This window comes from Temnothorax longispinosus, chromosome 10 (genome assembly GCF_030848805.1).
Source record: "Temnothorax longispinosus isolate EJ_2023e chromosome 10, Tlon_JGU_v1, whole genome shotgun sequence".
NCBI lineage: Eukaryota > Metazoa > Arthropoda > Insecta > Hymenoptera > Formicidae > Temnothorax > Temnothorax longispinosus.
In genome coordinates this window covers 9,492,920-9,510,417 of record NC_092367.1, presented here as the reverse complement: position 1 = coordinate 9,510,417, position 17,498 = coordinate 9,492,920, and the positions used below count along the sequence as shown (strand labels likewise).

The window sequence follows — 17,498 nt, the reverse complement described above, 5'->3', positions numbered from 1 at the left end:
AGAGAATACACGATAAGCTCTGTGATTAGGTGTGAATATTCAATGAGATATTTGATCGTTTCGTACAGTATTTCTCTATCTCGCTAACACAAAATGTCTTTTTACGACAATCGCTACTATCACTTCAACAAAATACTCCTATACATTATCGGTCAATGGCCGTTTCAATCGCGACTTCAAAGCAACATAATGTTAGTCATTATGGTGTTGTTGGTTTCCACTTTGACGGCCTTAGAGGTAGTTAAAGATACGTATGACAGTAAACGTTAGAGTCTGAAATTGATGTGCTGTTCCTGATTTTCTGAAGTTTTGGGGCTTGCTAGCTGGGATTACGGATTTGAGCATCATCTTGGATAATGTTCCGCCGTTACTAATGAATAGTTTCTTCGCAATAAAGTTAATAAATTGTTTGTGTAATAAATATAAAGTTCGTACGTTATATTCTGCACGAAGTGAAACAAATTGTTTTATAAATGTAAACTGTACGATTTCTTTGAGCTGCAGATGAAAGAGTTGCTGGAGCACATCGAAAAGACTTGGAAAATAATGCACGTAAGACCTGAGAATAAAATATTAAGATTTTACGCAGAAGAAAGCAGAACATTCACAATACGATACATGGGTAAGTTGTCATTTTATAACAATTAAGAATTTTTGAATTTCATACCGCAAACTTAGCAATATATGAAAAAATTATTATTACCTCTTGACATTGCTTTGAATCTATTTTCATAAAATTATTTTTTTATAAATTTATAAAATAAATTTTTATGTCTTTCTTTCGCTTTTCAAGATATTAACAAAGTGTTTCAAATAAATTGAAATATTTGATATTTTTTGCCTTGAGATCTGCGCTTACATTCTCGTTATGTGAGCTTTTATATAGAAAAATCTTGCATTAATCAATTAAATTATCATCACTTTTAAAGAAATGTAAAGAAAAATGAGAATAATTAATTCCAGCTGGTATGTACACGGCATGGTTCCTTTATTGCGGAATACCAATGGTCATTAGCCAAATTAATTTACTCTTACCGGCGAATAAAACTTATTCGGTCAGGTTTCTGTATCGTATGGAACATGTTCTCGACATGGACAAATATAACAACTTGTTGATGCTTCACAGCTTTTTCACCGTATTTTACATAATCTCCGTTTTGGTAGCTACCGATTGTTTGTTCATCCTTTGCACTCAGCATGCCTGCGCATTGTTCAAATGTGTAAAGTAAATAGTTCGCGCGAATAAAGCTGCAGTATCAAAAGAATCTCTTTTGGACTGATATTTTTAACAAAAATTATGCTTTTATAAAACAGATACAACGTAGAGCGTGTACAAGGTTCGGATCTTATGTTACTCAACCCGAATATTACGGATGACGAAGCATATCATGCCCTAATCAATTGCATCAAATTGTATAAGCGTGCCTTAAAGTTAGTGCTACTTTCAGATACGTTTTGTATAGTTTAAAAGTAATTATGAATATTTATAAAGTATTCAAAAAACACACTAAAGTATTAAAAAACAGTTTTTCAACATAATACTTATAGTAAATTAATAATTTTTTATATTCTACACTCAGCTAAATAATTAAAAAATCAAGAAGAATTATCTAAAAAATAAGCAAATTTTAAACAGCTGTAAGGAAAAGGGGGTAGCCCCGGCCGGTGGGTAGCCTCGGTCATTGCAAAAAATTAAACTTTCCGTGTGTTTACTATCAGTGTTTTGTTCTTTCTGCACTCATTTGTGTCCCACTAGACACGTGCGGTTAGTTGAGTCAGATGGGCTGTTGTGTTTGGATATGTATAACAGTGAATATTGGGTTCGGCGAAATATAATCACGCGACGATTAATATTGAAAAAGGTGTATTATTAAAAAGACGTAAGTAATTATGTATTCTACCTTATTTACATACTGCAAAACTATTGTATGTTATGTCTTTCCTTCTGCTTGAACAAATGTTAACGTATTTTGGTAATGTAGGGGAGAGTGGGCACCCTTGAACCACGTTTTTTCAAATCACATTAAAAATGATTTTTAATAACTTTATTATAATATAAATGAGACTATTCTATGTTTAATATAATAAACTTTGTTTGTAAATGATTTAAGAAGTAAATTTTCAGAAATATTTTGCAAAAATAATGATATTTCGAAATGCTGCGTTTTTCACAGTGGACCAAAAGCGTGGGGTCGATTGAGCCATAGTGTAGGGTACACTGTGACATGTAATGTGAAAGGTAGGGTATTCTGTGACACGTAGAAGAGATCTAATTGAAAACTGAAAACAAAGCCTCACAGCGACTCGATTACATGTGATCTGTAACTAAAGGGTGAAAAAAAGAGAAAATAAGCGTAGTTCTGTAAGCGTGGAACAGAAGACCCCATCAACCTGCGTCACATTGGACCCCACTGAACATCGATATAACCTCACTTTAGTAGAAATCAACGAATATTGCCTCATAGCGACTCGATTACATGTGATCTGTAACTAAAAGGTGAAAAAAAGAGAAAATAAAAGTGTGGAGATGATTATATCGATGGAAATTATTTCATTTTATAGGAAAAAGTGTAGTTCTGTAAGCGTGGCACAGAGGACCCCATCAACCTGCGTCACATTGGACCCCACTGAACATTGATATTATTTATCGTAAATATTTCAGATACAAAACAATTAAACGTTTTTGTGCGCACTTTGGTATTGAACCTAGATCCCGACGAACGTCTTATGAATTTTTTTTAACTGTAGAATCCTTAGAAATCCATACATATCAAAAAGTTATGACAAGTAAAAATTTACTTTGCAAGGCTCCAATTACATATCTGCCTTTAACTAAAGTATATATGCTTATTTCGGCATAATTTTTTGATGGAAGTTATATGTTTTAAAAACGAAAGTTTTCATACCCACCGTCACTATTTTGCAGAACGTTAATACAGAAAACTCGCACTGTCACTTGGACCCCGTGGCTCAAGGGAGCCCACTCTCCCCTAACTATGATTTTGAACAAAGTCAAGTCGGGTAGCACCGGCCACCAGTTTTGTGGGTAGCTCCGGCCACTTGTTCGAAAACCTATTTCTTTTTAAAGGTTTAGACAAAGAGGTTTATTCATAACTTCTTTCATTTATTTATCGTAGGCGAGTGTTAGAATGCCTAAATTTAAAGGCAGAAGCACAAGCCGAGGAAACTGAAACGAAGAAAATATGAAAAGAGCAATTCAAGAAGTTCTTGAACGTAAGAGTTCTCAGAGAGCTGCCGCAGATAGATACCAAGTTCCACGCACTTCACTGCAGGATCGCGTCAAGGCTATAAAACAAGGTCATCAGATTATTCTCAAGCCAAAACTAGGGCGTTTTCAGCAAACATTTACCCCTGAATTTGAAAGGCAATTGTGTGAGCATGTCATCGATTTGGACAATCGTCTCATGCTTTTAACAAAAAGTGAGTTTTTACGCCTTGCTTTTTCTAGCAGAAAAAATCAAAATTCCTCACAGGTTTAATAATGAAAAGCGGATGGCTGGGGAAAATTTTTTCTGTAACTTCAAGAAGAGAAATCCAGATTTGGCACTGAGAACGCCTGAGGCGACAAGCTTGATGCGAATTATAGGCTTTAATAAATTCCAGGTTGATCGGTTTTATGATCTTTTCTTAAAACTCCAAGGACAGTTCAGATTCCAAGCTTCTCAAATATACAATGCTGATGAAACAGGAGTCTCTACTATCCATAAAAATGACAAGGTATTGTCAGTGAAAGGGAAGAAACAGGTTGAGAAACTCACGTCAGCAGAACGAGGTCGTAATGTCACTGCCATGTTTGCTATGAATGCTGCAGGTCACTTTGTACCACTCATGTTTATTTTTCCAAGGATAAAAATAGATAAGAATGGTCGTCTAATGATTGGTGCTCCTCCAGAAAGTATTGGTGTTGCTTGTAAAAGCGGTTGGATGAATACTCAGATATTCCTTTGATGGCTACAACATTTTCAGCAGCATGTTCATTTTTCTGCAGCTCGTCCGATTCTCCTGATATTGGATGGACATAGTACCCATAAAGAGCTGAATGTTATTGAATATGCTCGGGGATAATTACATTCACATGTTGAGCACTCCTCCGCACACAACTCATAAGCTTCAGCCGCTTGACCGTGTGTTTTTCAAGCCTTTCAAGCAGGCTTATGGATCAACAAGTGCATCATGGATGCGTCAAAATCCTGGTACTCTACTGACGGAATACGATATTGCTGGACTTGTTAACACAGCGTTTACCAAAGTTGCTAGACTGGATATAGCCCAAAATGGCTTCCGCTGCACGAGAATTTAGCCCTTCAATCGAGACATTTTCTCAGACCTAGACTTCTTAGGTTCTGCTTTGACCGATATTCCACTGGCTGAAGATCAGGCTAACCAATCAACAAGCCAGGCTTCCAGTCATGCAGTCTCTGAAAGCGAAACGGAACCATCGACTAGTGCTTTACCTGAGACCTCAGCTACCCTTCAGATGGAGGTTTTCAAGCACATCGGCCAATGTTGAAAAAATTAATGACGTGCTCAAGATTTTATCGCCTCTTCCAGACGCCTCTAAGAAAAGACTGATTGTAAGAAAAAGAAGGACCCAGAAAAGTCAGATTTTGACGTCATCGCCGTATAAAAATGAGCTGGTGGAAAAGATGCCAAAGATCCTAAAAAGATGCCAAAGATCACGAAAAATATGAAGAACCTATTGAAAAAGAAAAATCCTACACCTAAACCACGTCCTGAACATCAGGAAACTGAATGCATCATTTGTGAATGCAAAACTGAATGCAAAACGTTTGATGAGGATTGGATCCAATGCAATAAATGTCAAGACTGGGCTCATGAGGCATGTGTAGATATAAATCCACCCGATTTATACTACAACTGTAATGTTTGTGTTGCCAAAAAACGATTTTGTCATTAAATATTATGGTGGCCGGAGCTACCCGCCACTTTTCTACAGAGGCCAAAATTAAGTCTAAGTTTGAAGTAATTTTTTTCTTAAGTTTGCTATATTTTTTTGTTTTTTTTTTTTACTAAATTACGTTAATATATATCTTGTTGATTATTTTTGTGTAGTTCGTTTATGTTTATGTTCTTAACTTTAGTCATAATTTAAAAAATAAAAAAAATGACCTGGGCTACCCCCCTTCTCCTACCTTTGTTTAAAAAAATGGGAATACAAATTTAAAAAAAGTGTTTTAAAACTTGAAATACCTTTACTTTTGAAAGGTAGCAACTGTTTTTACTTTTCTTCAATTATGACAATTTTAAAGTACGAGCTCGACAAAATGGGAAATTTTCTTGTTACTTTGTAGGCGTGTGCACAAAAAGAAGGCTTGAAAACATTTTTTTACTTTTTTATGTTGAAGCCTGAAGTTTTCCCTATAAAACTCTTTTTTTTTTTAGATTTTGATGTCGATTTTTTCTTATCAAATTATCAAAAATAGAAGAAAAAATGAAAATTTTACTTTAAGTGTTTATAACTTCGTTAAAAATTAAAATTAATTATCGTACAGCAATTCCAAAAATGGATTTTTAAAGCTGAATCTTTTTTTTGTAGTATGGTATATGTATAATGATCGATTTTCTTTTCACTCGCAAAATAACGTTACAATTCGCGATTTATCTTTTTTTTTTTATTTAAATCTCGAAAACTTCGAAAAGAATTATGCAAGATGATTTAAAAAAGTTTATCGACTGTTTTCGTGCCTCTTACAATTAGTTAACTCTAATTTTGAAAAAAATCACAGACTTGCCGTAATTTTTTAATAATAATCTGTACGTTCAAATGGATCGATGCGTATAATATGTTATGGGAATATTTAATTTGCTTTGATGAAAAAATCCGTCGCACAAAAATCTTTTCTGTACTAGCATCCGCATAATTTTTCGACTTCCGCAGCATTAATTGCAAAATTAAAAAATGTAAAATTCTAGGCCGTTTTCAAAATTACCGCCTATATCAACTTATCCCAAAACGCACTACGACGAGGTTGTATGTATGGTCGGATTTGAGTGTTTATTTAAACGTACGGATCACTATAAAAAAATTACGGCAAGTCTGTGATTTTTTTTTCAAGTTTGTGTTACTAAGGGCCGGTTGTTCCAACCTGTTGGTAAGCTGACTAATAGTTAGATCATATATATGTCTTTGTTTATCCTTTACATTAGACAAAGATAGGCATTGATTTAACTATTGGTTAGCTTATCGCTTATCAACAGGTTGGAATAACCGCCCCTAAGAGGCACAAAAACAGTCGATAAAATTTTTTTAGTTACCTTGCATAATTTTATTTGAGGTTTAAATGAAAAAAAGAGAAATCGCGAATTTTTACGTTATTTTTACATTTACACGTTATTTGTAACATGTCCACAAGTTTTTAATGGAATTAGTCATTATACCATATTACAGAGATTTGGTTTTAAAAATCTATTCTTGGAATTGCTGTACGATAATTTTTAACGGAGTTATAAACAATCAAACTAAAAATGTTTTTAGTTTGATCATTTTTTTCTTTAATTTTTGATAACTTGATAAGAAAAAATTGACATCAAAATCTGAAAAAGGATTTTGTAGGAAAAACTTCTAAGTTTAACATTAAAAAGTACAAAAAATTGCCAGTTTTTCTTGCGAACGTAATACGCCCACAAAGTAACAAAAAATTTCCCATTTCGTCGAGTTCATCGTTTTCTGTATTTTAAAATTATCATAATTAAAGGAATTGTGAAAAACACTTGTTTTTAGATTTGGATTTCCATGTTTTAAAATAAAGTTATACAGCTGTTTAAAATTGGTTTATTTTTTAAGCAATTCTTCTTGATTTCTTAATTATTTGGCGAAGTGTATTTTATATCCTTAAAAAGGCTTTATATTTAACTTTCTATAATTTAACTAAACTAATATATCTGTGTATTTCATTATTTTACGTAAAGATTTTCGGATCTGATCTCATCCACATACGCAACGTGTTTTCTGTTTACACTAGGAGATGTAGTTATTTGTTTAAGCGTCGACGCGGCTAAGGTAAACATTTGATATAAGTTTGGAATCTGGGGATCGATCACGTAATTTCACGTGTAACTTCTCTCTTTTCGCTCTATTCATTCCGTGTGAACTTTTTTTTATTATTGACGAGATCATGTTTTGTCGAGTTACATGATCGCGAGTTCACGTGAAAATTTTCACTTTTCGCGTTTCTAGGGGAAAAGTTACGTGGTCGTTGCCTTGTTGATAATTGCGTTCTTATTTGAGAAATACCTAAAAAAGTTTATCATTTAAGTTGATAACGAGGGATAGTAAGATAGATGAAAACGTCAGAATTGGTGCTGCTTATTTAGGGCAATTGATGCACATATACTACTTGAGTGCAATGTCCCAACGATTGCTTGATCACAGCAGCGGGCTTCAAGAAGTAATGTAAGCTTGTTTGCTAATGATATTTAAACTAACTTTGCGGTATTTTTTAAATAAAATCCATTAAATTGGGAAAAATGTGTAAATGTGAAAAACGTTTCGCGATAATGTATATTTTTATATGTTTTCTATCTTACGTTTAGTAATTCTAATAAGTTTATCTAAAGGTATTCTTTTTCATCCAATAAATTAAATATAAATTAAATATTTTTTTACATAATAATTGTAAGTATCGCTTTGACTCTTATAAAAGTTTTATTGAAAATTTTAATTTATCGAGAGAGAGAGAGGGGGGAGAGAGGGGGAGGTGTCAGGGACATGCAATATATATGTATATGTAGAGATTCGAGTTTATTTTTTATGATTGGCTTTAAATTGTATAAAGTTAATTACTTTATACTCATAAAGTCAATTACTCATAAAGGCTCTTGGACTCTTTTCCAACATTTCGTGAGATGTGACGTCAGAAGCGAGAAACGTTGAGATATGTTTGGACAAAGTTGAGAATTCTTAGAGAATTCTCTGTTGAGAACTCTACACGTTGAGAATTCTTGCATGACATTTCCAAATAAAAAGGTATTTGCGTAAAATAACACTTTAGATCACTTCAGCACACTTCGAAAATACTCCGAGTTCAGGTTAGGTCTATCCCTTTCCCTTGACAATTAATAAACAGCCGTAAAATAAATGTAATACGAAACCTAGTCATGCGCCTGCGCATAAGCCTGCATCGTTTCACATTCGTTTTACGGATGTTTAATAACTGTCAAGGGAAAAAGGTGCAACTCGGAGTATTTTTGAAATGTACTGAAGTGATCTGTAATGTTATTTTAAGCAAATATCTTTTTATTTGGAAATACCATGCATGCAAGAATTTTCAACGTGTTATTTCTCGTTTCTGACGTCACATTCCATAACACGGCTACGACGAGTACCTAGGATCCTTAAGTACCTACTCATAAATCTGATTTGTCTTTCTTAGTAATGTAAAATTATATCAATATGTTTAATATTTTTATTATTTGTAATTTTTGCGTAAAATTATCATGTGTAATGTCATACAGACATGCATAAAGTATCTTATTTAACGTATATTTAATTGTCTACAATTTATTTGTCTTATATATATTTAATATTTAAAACAAATCAGAAGTTAGCGTTTTATTTGAAAAACAAACGAGACTGAATAAAAATTTAATGTGTCGAATTTATTATCAGTTACAGCTGCGACTGGTACAGGATTTCACTGAGATCCAGGCACCTCCTGAAATTCACATTAATGCGGACTACCAAACCGTGCCAAATAGAACCTGGTAAACTGTTTATAATGTCGATGGAGAACTTTAGCTCGGTATGTGTAAACGTCGTAATATTTTTTTCCTGATAATTTAGAATATAAAACGTCTTGTGTTTTATATTTTCAGATTTTGAAAGTGTCCGTATCATATTTTACGGTGCTTATATCATTACAATAAGAAGATCGTAATTTCAGATTCATAATATAGACACTGGGGATTCATGAATATTATTATTACTCGAGCCTAATTGTTTAATGAGTTACGTACGGAAAATTTTACCTTAAAATTTTAGACGACGCAAATTAGTTTACAGTTTTAACTGAATACTCAGCTTTTAAGACAAATATTTATGTTATCTATCTCTTCGTTATCGAACAGATAAGCTGCACTGAAAAAAAGTAAAAATTAAAAAAATTTAATTAGTTTTAAAGAAATAATATTTTTAAATATTTGCCAAGAGATTATGTATTTAAATATTGCAGTGAACGTTATTTAAATTAAAAGAAAATAATGTAAAAACAAAGCATAGCTTTTTTGTGTAATAAAACATTTGAAATTGAAATAAAAAGATACTTATTTAAATAAAAAATGTCGGTATTTATTTTAAAAGTTGTAAATTTTTTATAAAAACAATTTTTTTTTGTATAAAAATATAATATTTCTAATAAAAGAAATAATTACTTAAAAATAAAAAAAAATTTTTATTTTAAGGAAATATATAGAGGAACTGTGCCTAATATCGCTTTTGTTCCTAATTCCGCACCCTACGATATTGAGACTGTTACGTGTTGCATTCTGTCAGTGAGCAGCGAAAGCTGTAGAACAACGCTATTTTAAACGTTCTTTTGTTTTATTTCAATTAGAACTGTGATATAAAAAGTAGCGTGTAAATTCATAATTTTAACAAGGTTTCGGAATTTCGCAAGAGGTGTCTTCCGTTATTAATACAGCAAAAAAGATACGTACCAAAAACAAATTTCTGTCATGAAAATATGTGATATTATGTCTATTCTTAAATTAGAGATATTTGTTGCTAACCATTATTGTGATGCTTTAATCGACTATGTTTCTTCCTTGTGATGTTCCTAATAATTCCATGCACACCCTCTAGGAATGTTTATTAATTTCCAAAAATTCACCGCCCATTTTTGCCTCTAGAATATCTTTGATGCTCGATACTCCCTCAGCTTCCTATCCAGTGAGTAACAAAATATTTTTCCGAGAGTAAATTGGCCAAGCGGGATGTTGACCACATCATCCCACTCTATATAGTTCGTGAAACCCCATGGGCTTTCTTATGCCCGGTTTCTTCACTGTTGGATAACTTTATCCTTAGGTTAAATTCACTCTTCATCTCTTTCTAAGAGTTAGCTAGGTTAGAAAGAGATGAAGAGTGAGTTTATCCTAAGGATAAAGTTATCCGACGGTGAAGAAACCGGGCATTAATCGTTAAAAGAGAATCTTTACCAATCTTATTATGTGCCCTATTTTGAGTTGTTTCTATTTCCAGTATATATTGTGCGTCATAATTGTATTTTTAATAAAAATATGTAAAAGCGTGTGCGATATTGGGAACACTTTTTTTTCGATGTCATCAAATGCTACTTTTTTTGTTTTCCTTTAAAAAAGATAGTTATAGTAAATTTTGTAAACACATTCATGCCATGGAGATCATATTACGATATCATAGAATAAAATAATGCGGTTTAGTTATATTCTTATAGGAGTTTTCAGTCAAGATTTTGATTTTTAAAAATGGGATGTGATATTAGGCACAGTTCTCTTAGAGATCTGCATTACATATAGCCTGTAACGTAATGGCACGTATCTGCACTTTCTTGTAAGATAACATTGTGCATCTATCTGTGCAATTAATACAGAAGTTTTTACAATAATTAACCTTAGACAACACAAGAGGGGTAATACGTTACCCCACGCGAAATTCAAATTACGCCCCTGACTTAGGAAGGTTAGTTTTCATATACCGAGACCCTAACCATAATTCAGTTTAGTCATCCGGCAGTCGACCTCCGTCATTCAGCGAGTGCGTTAGATCCGTGCAGCAGCTGTGACCGAAAAAGAAAATCGTTTGGGGTAACGTTAAGAATGTAGTGCCAAGATTTATAACACGGCAATTTAAAGATAATATTTCCGTCTAGGACTTGATTGTTTTCTTCTGTAAGTTTTCGCACAATTTTATTATTTTAAACAATACAATGTATAAGTACGTGATGTTATGTTTAACCCCAGACAACACATATGAATTTTCTCATACGTGAAACCCCAAGCGGGGTAATAAATTACCCCAAACTTGTACCGCGTGTATAATGTTTCTATTTGTTGTTAGACGACTTTGTAATAGATAATTTTGTTTGTTCTTTAATAGGGAAGACGATAGTAGTCATCAATTTGTGGTAGTAAAAAAAAAACAGTAAAAAAATTTTGAAAAACAAAACAAAGAACCAAAAATTTGGTTAAAATGACTTTTTTTATAAAAAATGCTGTAGTTTTTCATAAAATTCACTTATTTGCTATAAAGTGTATAATTTATACGTTACTAACGTATTACCCCCTTTGGTCGTTTACGTTCGACATTTACCACAGTAAAGTATATTTCAGATTTTTTGTGAAAATCGGTAACAAAAAATTATACACTTTATAGCACTCCCCGGAAAATTCTACCCCTGTTTCATATATAATTCTTTAAGATTCGGTCAATTATTTCATTTTTGCTGTTCTTGCACAGCAACTGATTAAAACTTTGTAAAGTTTTTGTAGAGTTAATTTTACTGTTTCCATATACTTTTATAACTTTTGACTACCTTTCAAATAAATAATAATTGACAGAATCTGTTTTACTTTCCATTTCTTGCGATTTTTTCCATCCGACAGTTTTTCGTCATTTCCTCTACTTCAGACGTTCAAAGAAATATGATTTTTTTTTAAGAAACGAAAAAGTCGCTTACATGCCCTTGAAGGTTGTCTATTCGTCTTTCAAAATCCGTTGGGATTTTTGAAATCGGTGAATTTTATGAAAAACTACAGCATTTTTTATAAAAAAAGTCATTTTAGCCAAATTTTTGGTTCTTTGTTTTGTTTTTCGAAATTTTTTTACTGTTTTTTTTTACTACCACAAATTGATGACTACTATCGTCTTCCCTATTAAAGAACAAACAAAATTATCTATTACAAAGTCTTCTAACAACAAATAGAAACATTATACACGCGGTACAAGTTTGAGGTAATTTATTACCCCGCTTGGGCTTTCACGTATGAGAAAATTCATATGTGTTGTCTAGGGTTAAACATAACATCACGTACTTATACATTGTATCGTTTAAAAGAATAAAATTGCGAAAACTTACAGAAGAAAACAATCAGGTCCTAGACGGAAATATTATCTTTAAATTGCCGTGTTATAAATCTTGGCACTACATTCTCTTGATTCTCTACATACACTATAAGCGTGATATTATTTAATATTAAGTATAAATATTTTAGGTATAATCCTAGAACATTAAATACAATATTCTAATAATATTATATAATATTAAATAATATTTCTGAAATATTAATAGATGGTTATTTGTCCGCTTCTCATAATATTACGGCACCAAGTACAGACAGTTTTGTAAATCCAAAAATTCACCCTAAGTGGTAGTAATTTTATATTTCTTTTTAACAAAATTATTGTATCACAAAATTGCGTTACCTAACTCATCCCAACCCAGGCAGCATGCTAATGTTCGCTGAGTATCGATTTTGTACGCCCTTTTTAGAGAGGGATTATATTAAGATTATTGTAATATTAATTCTGACATTTATTTAAAGTTGTTATTGATATTTTGTTTTCATTTCAGGCAATATGTATTTATTTTCAATAAATATGCACTACACTAATTATCATAAAAAAGTAGTTTTATTTATATGAAAAATATACACATATACATATTGTTTAAAAAATACTGCGAGAGTCGAGCATTCGAGATGTGTATCGAGAAGTTGAATGTAATGCATACGAAGTTTTCATGAAATTGGTACGATCCGCGCGAGTCTCGATCTTCTTTAGTTTTCTTCACGAGTTGCTACAGCACCGAAATCATTGATTCAACATACTTTATCTGTCTTATACGTGTGCTAAGCGCTAGTGCTCGGTTCTTCGGACGTTCTTTTCTTTCGTTAAAATCTGATCTACTTTCCTGTGAGTGGAATTATTGCATCGCGTTGGGACGGATCGGTGCCGCTGGAGTACACCTAGCAGCGGATCAGGCGGAACTCCGACCCTTTCCTGCGCGATAAGAAACGATTCTACGGATCTTCCTGTTCAGAGTAATCCTTCGGATCTTCACCCATATATCGATCCTTCGGATCTGCTTTTCAAATTCAGCTAGGTGCGTAAAGCTTGGGGATTTCCGGCTTGGAAAGTATTCGTCCTACTATCCGTGAATAATTCTCATCTTTGGCCTTTCATATTCAGGTTAGACAAAGATTTGATAGTTTGGACATGCCGGAAATCAATGAATCACGCGGTATACTACCGTAGCTCTACAAACCGAATCAGCACGATCGCTTACAACAATCGCCGTATTAAAGTTTCAATTGAGGACGTTAAGAAAACGTTAACAGATCGATGAGATCTGCTTTCATTTGTTTCCAGGAGTTTTGCATTTTTCAGGTATGTTTTTTCTGTCATTTCTACCGTCCGTCATTTCATGAGATCGACCCGGCGTAACATTTATGGAGTTATGAATATATATAATGTCTTGTGCTTTATCCTTGAAGAGAATTTTCACAATAATGTTACATATTTGAAGATCAATTAAATAATCAGTGTACGATTTATATTATTTGCTATTCTTTCCTTTATCTCGATATACTATCGTATGTCGTAATATTAGTAATATTAAAGCCTGGATTTACCATTCTAAAGTCATAGTAAAATATTGTTATGTTTCCTTACATATTTACTACCAAATTATTCATTTATATGTTTTTCTGATATATTCTCGGTATCATTCGGGTATCATACTGATGTAAAAATGTGTCCTAATTTAAGAATATTTCTATATAATTTAAGATCATTATCTGGTTTTTTCGGGTTCTTTTCTTAAAAATACTAATTAATAATACCGATTACTAGAAACAAGATTTATTCATCCAATGGATTTGGAAAATACTAATACAATTCAATTAATTAATACGTTTTTCGAGATAACGTTCAGTTAAAAGACTATTTAGTTGAATATTCCACAAACTTAAGATATCAATCTACTATTGTAAAACTTTATTATTGAACAATATCTCTTTCTTCCTATATTCAACATAAAGGATTACAATTAATAAGATTCTATCATGAATATTTAAAGATAATGACCTTCTTTTTTTCTAACATTGCTTATAAGATATCGTCTAATATTTTGATATTCTAAATTGCATACGTATCTGTTTTATTTCATGTACTTTACTAAATTGTTTCATAATGCTTACTTTCCAAACTGAGAGTTTAAGACTTATTCGGCTATGTATTGTTGATCATTTATAGCATTCAATGAGATCAGGCTTGGTTAAAACTTGTGCAAACACATATGTAGGTTTTATTATAAATTTTATTTCGTGTGCCAATTATCTCTGCGAATTATCTCTGCCAATTATCTCAGAAAGTATTGATCCTAAAGAGGGGAAGTTTTTGAAGTCAGTCTTCGGATAAGGGAAATTAAGGTGCCTTCTAACTCTTCTTTAGGCAATGCGATACAGGTGCTAGTTCAATATAACTCTTTTACTATTTTTCTTCAAATTTTTATTCTTTTTTTTTAAACAGATTATTAATCTTTCCGGATCTTTACCAAACAGTTGCTAGAAAATAAGAATTTCTCGTTTAGTTTCAGAAATATTAGTAACATCTTCTGTGATTCATTCTGTGTATCAAAATACATTGTTACTTTTTTATCTTTTAAAATTTTTTTCTTTGTTTACAGGTGTTTGCAAATCTAAGCCACTATTATAGAATGTTCTAAGTCGTTCTCTGTATTACAATGGATTGTTGTCTAAAAGCCTCTAAAACAAGAAGAATTCAATATAGTTTAGATAAGAGAAAGGTTATAATTTAATATATACATAATTTAATAATAATAAGCAGCTTTACTTACGACTTGCATAAAAGCTTCTTGGTCATTTTTTAGAATTTCCGCAAAAGTAAGAAAACTGTCAATAGAAGTTAAGGAAAGATGTTTTCCAATCTTAATATCTTGTACAGAGTTTTCTTTATGATATATTATATATTGTTCATTGATGTTTACCCACACAGCAAAATATATCACCAAAATATTTAGAAGATATCTGAATGACGGAATATCTGATTGCGCAAGATATCATGAGAATATCTCAGAGACATCTCCAAGATTATAAAAAGCCATGATAATTTTATCTCGGATATGATATCTGATTCTGCATATATGTCGGATATCTATGCCTCATTTAAAAGCAGATATGTTACATACAACCTAAATAGCAAGAAGAAAAGAAGAATTTTTTTTTAAACTCTCGATTTATGAAATTAATTCTTTTTCCGTATTTATTCTTTCTTCTAAAATAATTCTTAAGAGTTCATAAGAAATTTATTTTTGTCATTAATTCTGTCCTTTAAATATAAAAGAAGTTTTTTTTTGATAAAAATTTGCAATAAATTTAAAATTATACTTTGATACTATTCCAATATTTTGCATTTTGCCATCTTTGCACTGTATGATATTTCGAAGGTATCACGAAAAATATTAGAGCCAAGTATCTCACAGGCTTGCCTTTTATCCTAGTGCGTAAGGATTTTTGCTTATGAGAAGGTACTGGCGCATGTAGCCGCGTCGCGGCAGCACATGTTACTATAGCGCTCGCCCGAGCAAAAATTTTCTAAATCTTCTCGCGGCATGTTGATTTCGCGCTGCGGTCGTTACCTTCGGCGCAGCCTCAGCAAAAGTTTTCTAACAATAAGTCCCCCCCTCGCAGCGAGTTGCTTTCGCGCCGCGGTCGTTACCTCCGGCGCCGTCCAAGTGAAAATTTTTTAAGTTCCCTCGCTAGTCCAGTCGGCAAATACATTTGAAAATCGACTAATTAGGACAAAGCTGCAAAAAATTTTAATCGCTTTGTTTAGGTGTCAGTAATGACATACTAAGTTTCCGACCTTCCCCGTGGTGTGCTTCGGCCGCCATCTTGGAAAAAAGGGGTGAAAAATCGGTTTTTTGCGAATATCTCGGTTTCCATTAGATTTAGACTAAAATAGTTTAATAAAATATTGTAGGGAATTAAATTCTCTACAAAAAAGAAATTATAGGTTTTTTCCTACGACCAATAGTTTTGGCGCTAGAACCGGGAAAAGTAGGATACTTTTTGTAACAAACGGTTTCAGCAACTTTATCTCGCCGTATCTCACTTCTCAAAGACTGTAGTGTACTTTTGAACTCGTTTCCTCACCACCTTGCGGTAGAGTTAGTGGCGCGTTTTTTTTTTTATGTGGTGTCCCCTGTAGGCCTAATTCACTTATTAAGATTATGAGAATTTTTTTACCAGGGTTGTCTTAATTATTCAATAATATAATTAAACTCGTGAAAGTGTCAACGATTTAAAACGGCAAATGCAAATCAGGCACGGAACGTGGTTCGCAAATAAAAAAGAAAAAAACCGTGTATTCAGATGTGATGAACGTTTCGGCTCTTCTTTCGAGTCATCTTCACCATTTATTGAGATAATAAGATTCTATTCCTGCAGAGCTCGAGGCAGAAAGTTCCCTTCTTGAGGAGATGTAGTGGCAAGCGAGCTGGTACACACGGTTATAGTGGACATTTCCGCTGAAAAGGAAAAAAATATTTAGTCAATTGTTAAAACAGAAAGAGAAAGGAGAGAGCTCACCTCAAGCGCAGCAGTCAGAGCAGTACAAAAATTATTCAAATCTTGTTCTTTCCCTTATAAAAATTTTTCACCGTTTTTGCACCGTTTTTGGACCGCGAGAACGGTCAGTTTGAGTAGCAAAAACGTGCATTTGGTTCAATGAGTACGACCCGTTTTTGAGGCGCAAAAAGTCCCTTTTGCTTAAAAACGAATGGTTAAAGCGGATTGCGTACGAGTATATCCGAGTAGTAATAACATATTCTTATGAGTATTTTTGAGTGGTAAACACGTGCTGTGTGCGACACCGGTCCAATGCTACGTGCCAGTATCGAGCCAGTATCGAGCCGACACTGATTTCCGATATTCACCCGACATAAAAAAAATTATTTATTTTGAAATTTTATTACTATTTTTTAACTATAATTTGTTTCTTAAGATGCAGTCTATGATTATAAATATTTTCTCGTATTTAAAAACACACTTACCTCAGTGGGATTCGAACTCGGGACCTCTGGATTGTGAGCCAACTGCCTTACGTGGTAGACTACTTCTTAATTTGATATAAGTGTTATATATAATCTACATATATCATAACCAGCGCAAATATATAATTTCTCAAAAATTATATTAAGAAACAAATTCAGTTTAAAAAGGTATTAAAATTTTGAATTGAACATATAATATAATATTTCTTAATGTCGGGTGAATATCAGAAACCAGTGCCGGGTTATTACGAAATTTTGTGTGTTCGTAAATATATTTATAAAGTTAAAACATCCTTATCAAATCCTTACAAGGGCCTTATTAGATAAAAATAAGGAAACCTTTCTTATAGAATCCCTAATAAATAATGATCGGGACCTCATTAGGTTAAAATAAAGAAACCTTTC

The 17,498-nt window shown here is 32.7% G+C and overlaps 1 protein-coding gene and 1 long non-coding RNA gene across 6 annotated transcripts; one reads left to right on the top strand and one right to left on the bottom strand.

The window, feature by feature from the left end:
- On the top strand, window positions 1-9,340 carry LOC139820139 (odorant receptor 9a-like). Of its 3 annotated transcripts, XM_071790159.1 has the most exons (9): window positions 41-237; window positions 308-427; window positions 505-622; window positions 964-1,225; window positions 1,315-1,431; window positions 6,952-7,042; window positions 7,299-7,435; window positions 8,651-8,783; window positions 8,857-9,338. In XM_071790159.1, the coding sequence occupies exons 1-9, from the start codon at window positions 94-96 to the stop codon at window positions 8,905-8,907; spliced, it is 1,173 nt and encodes a 390-aa protein (XP_071646260.1). In that variant the 5' UTR covers window positions 41-93; the 3' UTR covers window positions 8,908-9,338. The 3 variants fall into 3 exon arrangements, with proteins under 3 accessions (XP_071646261.1, XP_071646260.1, XP_071646262.1); XM_071790161.1 differs by lacking the exon at window positions 41-237 and having other exon boundaries at window positions 313-396; XM_071790160.1 differs by lacking the exons at window positions 6,952-7,042; window positions 7,299-7,435 and having other exon boundaries at window positions 1-237; window positions 8,857-9,340.
- A 3,329-nt stretch (window positions 9,341-12,669) lies between these two features.
- Window positions 12,670-17,492, bottom strand: LOC139820142 (uncharacterized). Of its 3 annotated transcripts, none has more exons than XR_011733909.1 (4): window positions 16,630-17,492; window positions 14,877-16,568; window positions 14,670-14,784; window positions 12,670-14,583 (listed from the first exon to the last, which is right to left on the bottom strand). It is a non-coding gene; the product is annotated as an uncharacterized lncRNA (long non-coding RNA). The 3 variants fall into 3 exon arrangements; XR_011733910.1 differs by having other exon boundaries at window positions 12,670-14,784; window positions 14,877-15,230; window positions 15,678-16,568; XR_011733908.1 differs by having other exon boundaries at window positions 12,670-14,784.
- Window positions 17,493-17,498: the final 6 nt, after the last annotated feature.

What these genes read in the sequence shown, in the direction of transcription:
- LOC139820139 (XM_071790159.1), top strand. Translation starts at nt 94, where the DNA reads ATGTCTTTTTACGACAATCGCTACTATCACTTCAACAAAATACTCCTA. An exon ending in TTGTATAAGCGTGCCTTAAA is followed by an intron (nt 1,432 to 6,951) that starts GTTAGTGCTACT and finishes TTTTACGTAAAG; the next exon opens with ATTTTCGGATCTGATCTCAT. An exon ending in CGATGGAGAACTTTAGCTCG is followed by an intron (nt 8,784 to 8,856) that starts GTATGTGTAAAC and finishes TTATATTTTCAG; the next exon opens with ATTTTGAAAGTGTCCGTATC.